Source organism: Fukomys damarensis, unplaced genomic scaffold (genome assembly GCF_012274545.1).
Source record: "Fukomys damarensis isolate Sample0158 unplaced genomic scaffold, DMR_v1.0_HiC HiC_scaffold_19, whole genome shotgun sequence".
Classification (NCBI taxonomy): Eukaryota; Metazoa; Chordata; class Mammalia; order Rodentia; family Bathyergidae; genus Fukomys; species Fukomys damarensis.
In genome coordinates, this window is record NW_022900931.1 from 24,504,477 (window position 1) to 24,518,370 (window position 13,894).

General features: G+C 51.5%; 1 protein-coding gene across 2 annotated transcripts; it reads left to right on the forward strand.

The window, feature by feature from the left end:
• The first annotated feature begins 3,389 nt into the window (after window positions 1–3,389).
• LOC104850741 (C-type lectin domain family 4 member C-like) lies at window positions 3,390–12,413 on the forward strand. 2 transcript variants are annotated; one of them, XM_033766151.1, is made up of 5 exons: window positions 3,390–3,443; window positions 4,293–4,422; window positions 8,662–8,806; window positions 10,616–10,731; window positions 12,124–12,413. In XM_033766151.1, exons 1-5 carry the CDS (start codon window positions 3,413–3,415, stop codon window positions 12,359–12,361), a joined length of 660 nt encoding a protein of 219 aa, XP_033622042.1. In that variant the 5' UTR covers window positions 3,390–3,412; the 3' UTR covers window positions 12,362–12,413. The 2 variants fall into 2 exon arrangements, with proteins under 2 accessions (XP_033622042.1, XP_010606123.1); XM_010607821.2 differs by lacking the exons at window positions 3,390–3,443; window positions 4,293–4,422 and adding an exon at window positions 5,077–5,136 and having other exon boundaries at window positions 8,658–8,806.
• Window positions 12,414–13,894: the final 1,481 nt, after the last annotated feature.

The window sequence follows — 13,894 nt, forward strand, 5'->3', positions numbered from 1 at the left end:
ACAAAACCCCTATTACACAAGAAATATTACAAAGAATCAACAACTGAGACCACATCAAATTAAAAAGCTTCCGCATAGCAAAGGAAACCAACAGAGTGAAGAGACAACTCAGAGTGGGAAAAATTTACCATTTTCTTCTCAGACAGAAGACTAACATCTGGAATAAAAAGAACTCAAACTACTGCCCCCCCAATAAAGACCCAGTGTAAAGATGGGCACCTGAGACGAAGATTCCTCTCAGATGGAAACGCACCACCATCACCAGTCATTGGAGAGCTGCAAATGAAAACAACGCTGAGATTCCACTTCACCCCGGAAAGAATGGCTGCTACCAAGAAATCAGGGCTGGGGATTTAGCTCCGTGGTGCTGCCACCTGCCTCACAAGCCTAAGATCCTGAGTTCAATCCCTGGTACTGCACCCCAAACAATAAAAATAAATACATAAATAATGCAAGCAAGTAAGTAACAAGTGCTGGTGGGGCAGAGGGAAAACACTGAACCCTGCTCCACCGCTGGTGCGAGCAGAGACTGGGGCAACCAGTGCAGAAAGCAACATGGAGAGTCCTCAGAGAACTAAGACTGGAGGTCCCATTGGACCCAGCTTGGCCTCTTCCCCAAGGAGTTAAAAGCATCACACCACAGCGATATATTCATACTCGTGATTATCACAGCACAATTTAAAATAACTAAATCTTAGAAACGGCCCATCAATGATGAATGGATAAGGAAAATGTGGCATTTATAAACAATGGAGTATTACTTCCCATAAACTTGAGACATGTTTAGGTAAATGGATGCACTTTGAGAACATGATCTTTTTTTTATTTTTTGGTTTTTGAGACAGGGTCTCACTATGTAGTTGAGACTTCCCTGGAACTAGTAGCCCAGGCTGGTCTCAAACTCACAGTGATCCTCCTGCCTCAGCCTCCCAAGTGCTGGGATTATAGACGTGCGCCACCACACCCAGCTTCAAGAACATACTCTTAAGGGAACTACGTCAGACACACAAGTCTAAATGCTGCACTGTTCCTTGGGTGATAAACAGGAAGGGTAAATGAGGAGCAGAATGGAGAACAGTCATTGGGAAGTAGGAAGATCACGTTAGAGGGGAAGGTGGACAAGGGAGGGAGGGGAGGAGGAAGGGATTAAGGAAAAATGGAAGGAAAAATGAAAACAACGTTTTGTAAATGGGGAAGTGAAGAAGGGGCAAAGGGAGGGGAGGGGAATGGGAAAAACTGACTTAAGATATATCATTTGCCAAGCCTAGGTCACATGCCTGTCAACCCAGCACTCAGGAGCCTGAGGCAGGAGGATCCCTGTTTGAGGCCAGCCTGAACTACAAAATGAGACCCTGCCAAAAAAAAAAGACATTATTATTATTATTATTATTATTTATTATTATTGGTAGCAGGGATCGAACTCTGGTCCTTGCTCTTGCGAGGCAGGCAGTGGAACCACTGAGCTAAATCCCCAGCCCTAGACGTATTAAGTACAGGTAGAAATTCCCTATGGTGAATGTGATCATTCTGCATGGCAAATGTGTAAGTAGGAATAGAAACCAATTGATCAGGCCCAGGGATTTAGCTCAGTGGTTCTGTTGCCTGCCTCACAAGCACAAGCGCCTGAGTTGGATCCCAGGCACTAAGCAAGCAAACAAAACAAACAGAAAAACCCAATCAGTGTATGAGTGAAAAGTAAAAGGGTGAGAAGCATGAGCTCACTCCCTCCTGGCGGTGCCTGGGGCCCCTCCTGCCACCACTCAGGTGGTGCAGGCTCACTCCCTAGAGGATGCCGGCCAGTGGGCCCCTCACCTGCACCTCCCAGGGCCACCCCTCCACCTGGGCGGCCCTGCTGTGCTGGCCAATAGGGCAGGAAGCAAAGGGGGCTGGAGCAGGTTCCAAATCGGTCCAAATCAATGGCCCTCAGCACTGCTTTCTGAAGTGGCTGTCAGGTCAAAGCCACCAAAGGTGCTAAAAAGTCGTTGTGCCCGGGAGAGCGGGGTAGGGGTAGGGGGGTGAGGGTGTCTCCCTGTCTCTCCGCAGCTGCCCTCCTGGGCCCTCCTCTTGCTCCTGGCTGGGCTGTAGGCCCTCGAGGTTTGTTTTGAGACAGGATCTGGCTAAGCAGCTCAGGCAGGCCTCCAACTCCCTGCTCCTTCCCCAGTGCTTCACATTCTTTATTTTTTTGGTGCAGGATTTTGCTAGGTAGCTCAGACTAGCTATGAATTTGCAATCCTCTGGTCTCAACCTCCTCAGGAGCGGGGATTTTAGGCTCACACCCCAGGGCCTGGCTGTCATTTCTGTCTTTTGTGAAGAAGTACTGGGTCCAACTGGGCACGGTGGAGCATGCCTAAGATCTAAACTGTCCGGAAAGCTGAGGCAGGAAGGTTGCAAGTTCCAGCCCAGCCTGGGCAATTTGGCAGTTTGGGAGCCGCCCATCTGGTCTCTGTTCCCCTGGCCCCTCCCCGCCTGTCAGCTGTTCAGGGCTCAGAGCCGCAGTTCCTTCTCCCACAGCCGGTCTTTGCACCCTCTCCTCCGCCACCGCCTGAGCCTGCAGGTAACTAACTCTGCTCCTCTGAAAAGGATCTACCATTTTCCCCGCTTTAAACATTTGCTTCTTTTTTCCCCTCGCTTTAGCCTCTGCTCCTCCTAGCCTGGCACGGTGTGATGGAAGGAGACCCTCAGGCCCCGCATGCACCCAAGGACAGAGCAGGGGGCGAGGGAGGCGCCCGAGGCCAGCCGGGTCTGCAGCTGGGGCCTGGGGGGTATGGAGGGAAGAGCTGAGAAAAGAACTCTTTCTTCCAGCTCCGCTCCTAAAACATCTCAGCCTCCTAACACAATACTGTGCTTGCTAGCCAGCCTTGCCGGCACACACCTGTAATCCCAAATCCAGGAGGCTGAGGCGGGAGCGTGGTGAGTTCAAAGCCAACCCGGGTAACATACGAGCACACGTCTAGCCCGGACTACACAGCCAGACTCTATCTCAAAACATCTCTATCTCCTCTCTATGAGGAGTGGCTCCAGGCTGATACCCAGAACTCCAGGATCCTCTGTCCCAGGCTGAACAGCCCAGCCTGGGAGGGAGGGAGCCGGTCACCTCCGTCCTGAGAGCGAGAGAGCAGACCCTCTCTCACCTCCCAGGCTGATGTGGTCTGAGTTCTTAAACTTGCTGTGCTGCCCCGTCTGGCCTCGAATGCATGGGCAGGGTTGATCCTCCTGCCTCAGCCTCTGGAGTAGCAGGGGCAAGAAGTGCACTCTACACCAAAGTACTGTGGGAAGGAGCGGATTCCCTGGGGAGCGCAGAGCCTAGGACTGATTTCCTCGGTCTGTGTCTGGCTGCAGAGTCACGAGGGCAGCTGAGAGGTTCCGGAGCAGTGCGGGGCGGCACAGCTGCCTGGGGAGCGGCAGGGACGAGATGGCCCTGGGAGGACAGCAGCAGGGGACAGGTGAGTGAGCGCCACACATCTTGAGTCTACAGAACACATGCTAGGCCGGAGGGTGGCAGCTTTACTGAAAGAGAAAGAGCAGGGAAATTGCCCTGAGCAGGGTGCACCCCTGTAATCCCAGCACTCGGGAGGCTGAGGCAGGAGGATCACTGAGACTCTGAGGTGAGCCTGGGCTACATAGTTCAAGGGCAGCCTGCACTATGAAAGGCTGTGGGTGTAGCTCAGTTCGAAGGCCCTCATGCAAAGGTTCAGTCCTCACTACCTAAATAAATAAATAAATAAATAAATAAATAAATAAATAAATAAATATAAAGTGAGAAATGAAGTAATTAAGGACAAAGGGAGAAAATCGTGGGAAGTGAGACTCAAGGCAAAAGAATTGGAAATCAGAAAGTGCTCTTTACTGAGGAGTTTTGCCTAAATTTGTCATCAGTCATTTGTTCTGAGAAGTTCTGGGGTTTTTGTTTGGTTGGTTGGTTGTTTCAGAGACAAGGTCTCCCTATGTGGTTTAGGCTGGCCTTGAACTCTAGGTAATGCTCCTGCCTCCTAAGGGATTACAAGTGTGGACCACCATGGCTGGCTTTTTGCTTGTTTGTTTTTGAGACAGGGCCTTACTATGGTTTAGGCTGGCTTTGCACAATCTATGTAGCCCAGGCTGGCCTTAAATTTGCAGCAAACCTGCCTCAGCCTCCCAAGGGCTGGGATTACAAGCATGGGCCACCACAAAAGGAAAGAGCGCTTTCTGCTTCGGAAAGCGGCAGAACCGTGGGAGGAGAGGGTTCTGAGCAGGACTAGTGGGAAAGCATATTTATGGCAATACAGCAAACGATGGCCGTGGTTTCCACTCAGACCGTGACTGCACCTGGGTCCCATGGGTGCGGGTGAGAGGCCGGTGGCCGCTGTGCACAGAGGTCTGGAGTCCGGCTGTGCTGTCTGTGTCCCTCCTCTGCAGCTGCTTCGTCCTGAGCTCTGTGGGTGAGTTCTGTGCCCCTGTGGGGCAGCCCGGGTCTTCTTCGGAGATTTCCTGGAGAAGTGGGTTCCTGACCTGACACACTTGCTCCTGCATCCCAGACGCGCGCTTGTCATGGAAGGCACGGTGCCCCTGGTGCCGTGATGTGGGCCGCTGTGTGGCCCTGGCTGCCCGGCCCCAGTGCGGTCACAATCTTTTCAGTCCCAGCAAGCTGTGCAACAAATACTGGGGCTGGAAGTCCGAGGTCAGGAGGTGGGCCCGGCACGTCTCCGGGGCCCTCTTTCTGGCTTGTACACATTGGCACCTCGCCCTTCGCCTATGGCAGGAGAGAGGACAGACTCTCTGGTGCCTGTTGTTTCTCTTGTTTTTTGTTTTGCATGTGAGGCAGGAACCCAGGGCCTGTGTATGCTAAGCTGGCGCTCTACCGCTAGGCCACAGCCCTTGGGTCCCTTCTCACAGGGTAATAATCCCATGCTAAGGGCCCCACCCTCAAGTCTTCTCTAAACCTCACCGCTGCTGGAGGCTGAGGCAGGAGGACCACAAGTTTTGAACTCAGCCTGGGCAATTTAGCAACAAAAAGAATGAAACAAATTCTTAATTCTTCTTTCTCTTTCCCAGTGATTCGGAATAGCTCTGTGTACAGCAGCATTGGCAAGAGGCTATCCAAGTTATGGAACCATCAGAAATACCTGGACATGGCCTGCAGGAGGGAGGAGGAAGGAGGTCAGTTCTCATTTAATAAGCAACAAAATTTCCTTTGTTCGTAACGCACTTCCCAGCCAGACAGTCTGTAGCTTTGGCACCAAGACTTTCCCATCCAGACTGGATTTTCTGTGGCTCTCTTCAGCCGTCCTGCATACGTTCTGAAATGACAGTGTCAGAAATGGAAACGGAAACAGCACGGGTTTGACCTCAGAACTCTTGCTTCCTCCTGCAGACCCTGCCAGCCCTCGATCTTGCCAGGTGTGCAGGCCACAGTGGCCCTCTCCTTTGGCTTCTGGAGTCACTGAGAAGTAGCACACACTCAATTCAGATAAGAATAAAATAATCCCAGGCACTCAGGAGGCTGAGGGCAGGATTGCCATGAGTTTGAGGTCAGTCTGGGCTACATAGTGAGTTCAATGCCAGCCTGAGCTACACATTGAAACTCTGTCCCAAAACAAAACAAAAAACCCCGAAGAATAAAGTAGTGCTGGGCTTACGGCATGCATCTGTAGTCCCAGCTTCTCCAGAGGCTGAGGCAGGATTCCTTGAAACCCACAGGAGTTCAAGGCCAGGTCAGGACACATGATGAGAAAACCCCATCTCGAGCTGTGGTGGTGCACGCCTGTAATCCCAGCACTCAGGAGGCTGAAGCAGGAGGATCGCTGCGAGTTAGAGACCAGCCTGGGCCACATAGTGAGTTCCAGGTCAGTCTCAACTACATGGTGAGACCCTGTCTCAAAAAAAAAGAAAACAAAACATCTCTTAACAGGAAGTGACACGAAGAGAAATAAACAGCCTTGCAGATGGGAAGTGGGAACTGTGGCGCGGGGCTCGGACCGCACCGGTTCGGTGCCTGCCTGGGGGCTGCGTCCCCAGAACCCGTGGTGTAAGAGTGGGGCAGGGCGGAAGAGTGGCTCCTGGGGATCCGAGGAGAGAGAAGAGCCAGAGGGTCCCCAGCTCCGCGGAAGGAGCTAGCAGCTGAGGGAGAGCAGAGCGGACTGATTGCGGAGGAGCAGCGAGGCCGCCGCCCACCGCAGTGGCCAGGGTTTGCGCCGATTTCTGTTCCTCTCGCACACTTGCTCTCAGCGTGGCTAGGACACTGCCGCCTGCAGATGTGAGTGGCGCAGCACAGGACGCTTCCGAGAGAACTGCGAAACGTCCGCAGCAGGGAAGGTATCCCAGGCCACGGGGCGCCCAGCAGGCTCTGTGCAGATGCTGAACGTGTCGTCTCCAAACTCACGCAGAACTGCTGGGAATTCCACAAGCGAAACTGCCAGTAGCTTAGGGGTGAGAACTCAGGGCCCCCTCCTCGCCGGAAGTGGCAAAAAGGCTGTAAGGGGGCTCAGGGGAAAAAGACCAGGTCTCAAGGGCGAGCTCATCTCGGAGGCTGGTGGAAGCCAGGGATCGTTTGTAATGGATGTAGAAGTAGATGACAAGATGGGTGTGGTGACGCACACCTGTAATCCCAGCGCTCGGGGCGGCTGAGGCAGGAGGATCGCTGTGAGTTCCAGACCAGCCTGGGCTACATAGTGAGTTCCAGGTCAGTCTCAACTATGTAGTGAGAGCCTGTCTCAAAAAACAAAAAAGAAGATGACAGAAATCCCGAGGTGCACATCCAAATAAAGTGGCTCTGCAGGGCATCTAGCTCAGTGGCACTGCGCTTGCCTCGCAGGTGCAAGGTCCTGAGTTCGATCTCTGGTACCAAAAAATAAAAAAGGTGACAGAGACAAGTGGAAAAGCTGTTTTCTGGACCCAATACAGAAAATAATAAGAAAAAGAAGATTATTGTTCAGGCAAAAGGTGGTGTATGGGAGTGGTGGTGCACACCTGTAATCCCAGCACTCAGGAGGCTGAGGCAGGAGGATTGCTGTGAGTTCAAGGCTGGTCTGAAGTACATGGCAAGATCCTGTCTCAAAAAGTAAAAAAGTGTTGTGGATACAGCTGTGTCTGCAGCAGAGCAGGCCAAGGAAGAGGAACGCTGAGGGGAGCGTTCTTGGGGCAGCAGCTGCTCCTGGCCACCACATGGTTATAGCATAACGGGCCCCTGTCTGGGGTTTGCCTGAGACAAAGCTCCCATTACCGGTTCTGAAATTCCCAGCCTATCCCCTCCCCACTACTCATTCTGTTAACAAAAGACATAAGTTCCTTCCTGTTGAACAGTGGTACAGGACAGTACAGTACAGAATGTTAGTGGAAAAGCCCTTCTATCTTGCAGGGCTTGAACTTGCAATCCTCCTGCCTCAGCCTCCCAGATCACCATGTTCAATACACATTTTAGAAAAAAAAAAGAACACTGAGAAACTTAATTGCATCTCCTGTGGCACTGTTGGGAAAGTCAAGTTTCAATGATGGAAGTTTTGATGCAATCATGTTATCTGTTTTTAAAAGTCCGCAAGCATTTCTTGTCATCTAGTTTGATTTTGCAGTCCTGGGGATTGAACCCAGGGCCTCCATACTGAGCTATATCCACAGCCATTTATATATTTCTCTTTTGAGACAGATCTCGTTAAGTTGCCCAGGCTGAGCTCAAACTTGTGATCCTCCTGCCTCAGTCTCCAAGAGGGCTGTCCCTTTGTTTCTGTGCCCCCTCAGTACCCTCCTGTGATAGACCACGAGTCACCCTGGTGACAAATGTCATGGCCCCACTGAGCACTCCTCTGGGGACAGTTCTTTCCTCAACTTTTGAATTTTTCAGACCTTAAGAAACTAGTTTTTTTTTTGTTTTTTTTTTTTTGGTACTGGGATCAAACTCAGGACCTTGCACTTTCGAGGCAGATGGCAGAACCACTGAGCTAACTCTCCAGCCCCCAAGTTTTATTTATTTTCTCTGTGGTAATGGAACCCAAGACCTTCACACTGAGCTATTTTCAGCACTTTTTGAATTTTTGGGGGGGGTACCAGGGATCAAACTCGGCACCTGGCACTTGCAAAGCAGGTGGCAGAACCACTGAACTAAATCTGCAGCCCCTTTCTGAATATTTTTTTTTTAAAAGACAAGGTCCTGCTAAGTTCCCAAGTTGCTCAGGCTGGCCTCCAACTCACAGCAATCCTTCTGCCTCAGCTTCCTCAGTGCTGGGATCACAGGTGAGGGCGACCACACTCACCTGCGGATCAGTTTAGCCGTCTCAGTTCACCAAGGCGGGTGGGAATTCTTTGTCTCTCTTCCTGTAGCTTTAAGAACATGTCTAGCCCAGTACAATAGCACACACCTATAAACTCAGCCACTTGGAAGGCTGAGGCAGGAGGATTACAAGTTCAAGGGTAGCCTGGGCAATTCAGTTAGGCTCTGTAACAAAATAAAATATAGCCGGGCATGGGGACGCATGCCTGTAACCCCAGCACTCAGGAGGCTGAGGCAGGAGGATCGCTGTGAGTTGGAGACCAGCCTGGGCTACATAGTGAGTTCCGGGTCAGTCTCAACTACATAGTGAGACCCTATCTTAAAAATAAAATAAAAAAAAAAGATTATGTCTCACCAAAGATGTGGTTCATGCGTGACCACAGCAAAGGGTGTCTCTCTGTTTCTCCCTATGTTCTAGAGAGCTGGAGCTGCTGCCCCAGCACCTGGAGGCTGTTCGAGGCCAGCTGTTACTTCATTTCTACCACAGTGCAATCTTGGAACCAGAGCCAGCAGACCTGTGCTGCTTGGCAGGCCGAGCTCGCTGTGATCCGCACGTCGGAGGAGCAGGTACAGGGGTGGCCAACATAGGCTCCCAGCAGGGCCAGAGCCAGCTTGTCGGCCTGAAAGTTGAAGGGGTTTGGGGAGGAGGCAGGGAGCTCCTTAATCTAGACTGCTCAGCGTGACTTTCTTTCTCTCTTTCAAGACAGGGTATCACTCAGGCTGACCTTGAACTCACAGCAATCCTCCTGCCTCAGCCTTCTGAGGGTTAAATTACAGGCGTGCGCCACCATACCATGAGAGTAGTGACTTTAATAAACACCAGGACCAAAGCTGGGTGAACAAAATAGTAAACTTATTTTTGGAGTGGGGGAGTCTGAGACATGGTCGCATTTTGTAGCCCAGGCTGGCCTTGAACTCATGGCAATCCTCCTGCTTCAGCTTCCAGAGTGCTGGGATTACAGATGTGCTTGGGCTACATAATGAGTTTAAGACCCACCTGAACTCCATAGCCAGTCTCTGTCTCTCAAACACAAACAGCGCTGGGGATTTAGCTCAGTGTTTCTGCCACCTGATTCGCAAGCGCGAGGTCCTGAGTTCAATCCCTGATACCAAAATAAATAAATAACAAAAAACAAAAGAACAAAAAGAAAGGTAGAGATCTAAGCTTAAATTTTAGAAAGTCAAATAATGTACAAATAAGAAGGGATTATTTTGACTTCGCTGTTTTGTCCCTCCCCCCATACTGGGACTTGAATCCAGGACTTAGCACTGAGCTGCAACTCTTAGCACTTTTTTTTTTCCTGGGTACAGGGGATTGAACTCAGGACCTTGCACTTGCCTGGCAGGTGCGGTGCCAGTGAGCTTCACCCCCGGCCCCAACTTTTTTTTATTTTTTATTTTGAGACAACTTCTGGCTAAGTGGCTTAATTGCCTGGCCTGAGCTCACCTTTTGGATCTTCCTGCCTCAGCCTCCCAAAGTGCCTGGGTTACGGGCACGTGCCACCACAGGTGGTCTAGATTACTCTGAGTGTCCGAGAGCCGTTGTTAGGGGTTTATGCTTCCCATTTTCTTCGTGATATTCACTAATGGCCAAGTCTGCCGAGTGCTAGGCACTGTGCGAGGTGTGAAATAGAAAGTTCAGGCAAACATAAGAAGTGGCACGCAATGGTGCGCACTCAATCTCAGCACCCAGGAGATGGCTGGGTGATCGCAAGTTCAAGGTCAGCCTGTGCCACACAGAGAGACCCCGTCTCTGAAAACCAAAATAAGCTTAGCTGAACATGGTGGTGCACACCTGTAATCTCAGCACTCAGGAGCCGGAGGCAAGAGGATCATTTTGAATTTGAGGCCAGCCTGGATTAAACAGTAAGACCCTGTCTCAAAAAACAATAAAAAAAGAAAATTACAAAATTTGACTTAATGTATTTGAAGATGCAACAAGAAATTCTAGATTTTAAAAAAATGCAAGGAATTAGAACTCAGTGTGTGGGTTTAATAGCAGAATAGACAGCTGGGCACGGTAACTCCCTCCCCTGTACCATATACCAGGAATCGAACTCGGGACCGTGCACTTGCCAGGCAGGTGCAGTGCCACTGAGCTACATCCCCAGCCCCTTTTTCTCTGTATTTTTCCGTACACCTGTGTTTGGCAATGGGATAAGGAGAGAGTCTGACAGATTCTGTGGTCGTGGTTGGGACTGGTTCCTGCATTTGCGAACATGCCGATCCTGTCCTGCCTGGCAAACCAGGCCCACACTTCTGGGCGGTGTGGCTTCTCCAGAATCTTCTCCCTTTCCTTTGTGCTCCCTAAGGGCCCCTAAGAACTCACTGCACCTGGAGCCCGAAGGCTGAGATTCCCTCCTTTTCTTCCCCCAGGATTTCATCACCCAGAGTCTGGAAGGCAGCTCTGCGTATTACATTGGGCTGTCAGATCCAGAGGGTCACAGGCGCTGGCAGTGGGTTGATCAGACGCCATACAACGCAAGCGCCACGTGAGTAGTTACGTAAAGGGACCCCGTCTCGGCCATACAGGGTGTTAGGATGTTCCATCCGTCAGCTAGGAAGCTGAGGAAGCAGACAAAATGCCACAACATTAAAACAAAACAAAAAACTAAATCTGGGCTGGGCATGGAGGCACAGGCCTGCAATCCCAGCATTCGGAAGGCTGAGGTAGGAGGGTCACCATGAGTTCAAGGCCAGTTGGCCACACAGCAAGACCCTGTCTCCAAAACAAAACAAAAAAACCCTAAAGCTATTTGACATCGAAGTCTGTGCTTTTAGCTACACATTTCTCTGTAAACTAACAGAGAACAGGGCCAGGATTTAGCTCAGTGGTTCCGCTGCCTGCTTCATAAGCACAAGGTCCCAAGTTCTATCTCCAGCACCAGAAAACAAATGAACAAACAAACAAACAAACAAAAACTAGAATATGTCAGAGAATAATAAATTAAATTGGATGCTTTTAAAAAAGAAATAAACTGTTTGTTTTGAGTGTCTTGCTACTTAGCCCAGACTGACCTGAAACTTGCAATCCTGCCTGAGCCTCTCTGGGGCTGGTGCCACCTCTTCCCCCACCCCCTTAGTCTGAGAGACAAGGTTCAGGCAGGAGTGGAGCTGCACCTGCAATCCCAGTACTCTGGGAAGCTTAGGTTGGAGAATGGAAAATTTGAGCCCATCCTGAACAATTCACAACTTGGGAGACAGTCTCAAAATTGAAAATACAGGGCCTGGGACGTAACTCAGTGGTGCCACCGCCTGCCTTGCAAGCACAAGGTCTCAATTTGATCCTCAGAACCAAAAAACAAAAGTAAAACTACAAAAAGAGCTGGGCTAGGTTATGCCTGCCAGTAGTCCTGGCACTCAGGAGGCTGAGGCAGGATTGCCATGAATCCTCCACCCATACTGGGGCTGGAACTCAGGACCCTGTGCCTGCCAGGTAGGTGCTGTGCCACTCAGCTAACTCCCTGGCCCTTGAATTGCCACGAATTTGAGGCCAGCTTGGGCTACGTGGCGAGTTCAAGACCAGCCTGAACTACTACACAGAGAGACCCTGGCTCCAAAAAAGATAAAATGAGAAAGCAGACTTTGAAGCACTTCAGCGAACATCACTGCCTTTGGCCCTCACATCCACTATGTGAATGTTCAGTTATAGATAACCGTTGCCCCATTTTGATAAGATAGGAGAACCGAGAAACGGCAATTGCACAGGAGAGTTGGAAGTAGAAGACAGCACCCAGACTGGGAAAGCAGGTGGGGAGCGGGGAGCAGGATCCAGGGAAGGAGCAGAGCCGGCGGATGGGCTGCGGTGGGGAGCGGCACTGCACCAGGGACCCCAGCTCTTCCCAACTCCACTGAGAGCCTCTGGTCCTTGCCCTACCTTGCAGCTTCTGGCACCCGGGAGAGCCCAACGGGCTGGAAGAGTGCTGCGTGGAGCTCAGCTTCCGGGGCGCCACGGGCAGCTGGGGCTGGAACGACGTCTCCTGCCAGCTGCCTCGCGGGTCCGTGTGCAGGATGCCGGGGGTCGCTTATGAGGGGGCAGCCTGCGCCGCACCCACAGACAGCTGGCTTAGGCCCTGCGAGCTCGGTGCGGTGCCTGTGCCCTTCCCCGCCCCCCAGGGGTAGAATCGGGCGGGCACCGGGGTGGGGTACAGCACCTGCCTGCCTTCAGATCCCAGCACAGCAAATAAACTTTAGGAAACAATACAGTAAAACGCGTGCCCATGAGCGTGGGAGGCCTTTCTGCCCGAGAACACAGGGACTTGAACCCCCTTTCTAGTCTCACCCGAAGGCGTGAAGCAGCGCTGTGCCCCCCATTTTAACGTCCACGTTCGCCAGCCCTGACCCTCAGTGCCTCCGAAGGCAGACTTTGGGAGGAAGGCCTGGGAGGGAGGGAAGTTAAGTGGAAATGAAGCCTTCAGAGTGAGGCCCGACCCACCCACACTAGAGTCCTTACAAGAGGAAATTTGGAATCAAGCGTGGAGGTCCAAGGTGGGGGCCATCGCGAGTCTGGGTTTGAGGCCAGCATGGGTTACCTAGTGAGTTCAAGGCCAGCCTGAACTACAGAGCACAAGATCCTATCCCCCAAATAAAATAAATAGTAATAAAAAAATGCCGGGCATGTGGGTGCATGCCTGTAATCCCAGCATTTGGGAGGCCGAGACAGAAACGGCCACAAGTCCAAAGCCAGCCTGCACAACATGAGACAGACTCTAAAAAAACCAGCAAAAATATAGTAACTTTTGGGCGGGGGATTTAGCTCAGTGGTTCTGCCGCCTACCGCGTAAGCGCCAGGATCCGAGTTCGATCCCTGGTACCAAAAATAAAATTTTTTAAAGTCACTTTTGACAGAAATTAGATGAATACAAAGATTAATTAGAATTACACTGAGCAGCCGCCTGCCTCATGAGTGTAAGGTCCCAAGTTCAATCCCCAGTTCCAAAAAAGAATTACATTGAGCTCCATTTCACTTATTTCAAGATAATCTAATTTAAAACAGCAAGGCTTGTTTTGGCTCCTGGTGGCCCCGTGGCAGGTCACGTGGTGGCAGGAGTGTGGCCTAGGAATTTGTTCACCTTGGCAGCTGGGAAGCAGAGGAGGACAAAGAGCCCAGCTTCCATGTCCCCTTCAAGGGACCCCAGTGCCCTGACTTCCTGCTGTGAGGCCCCCAGAGGACCATTCCTCCTCCTACTGACACTGGGAGCTGGGGACCCTGGGCACAAGGACACACATCCCGGCCCCAGCATGGGGACGCACAGAGCACGAATCCCAAAGGCCTCTGTGGGAAACCCGTTGGGTTGAGGAACCTCAGCTATTGAGATAAACACGGCATTGCTCAGCTTTCCTGGCAGGGCACAAGATACCTGCCCCCCAAATTAAAGCGGGAGAGATTTAGACAGCTCACGGTTTCAGAGGGTTCCGTCCATGGTAGGCGACTCCGAGGCAGAAATGACACGGTAGAGAGTGGGGTGGAGGGAAGCGCTCAGCCCACGGCACCAGGCGGCAGAGAGAAGGGAGGAGCTGGGACAAGAACAACCCTTCCAGGTCACCCCCGGGGGCCCACCCTGCAGCCACGCCCCTGCTAGCAGCACACCGACCTATGAACTCAAGCAAGGATGAATACAGCTCCCCACCACCATCACCTGCTGAACCCCACCT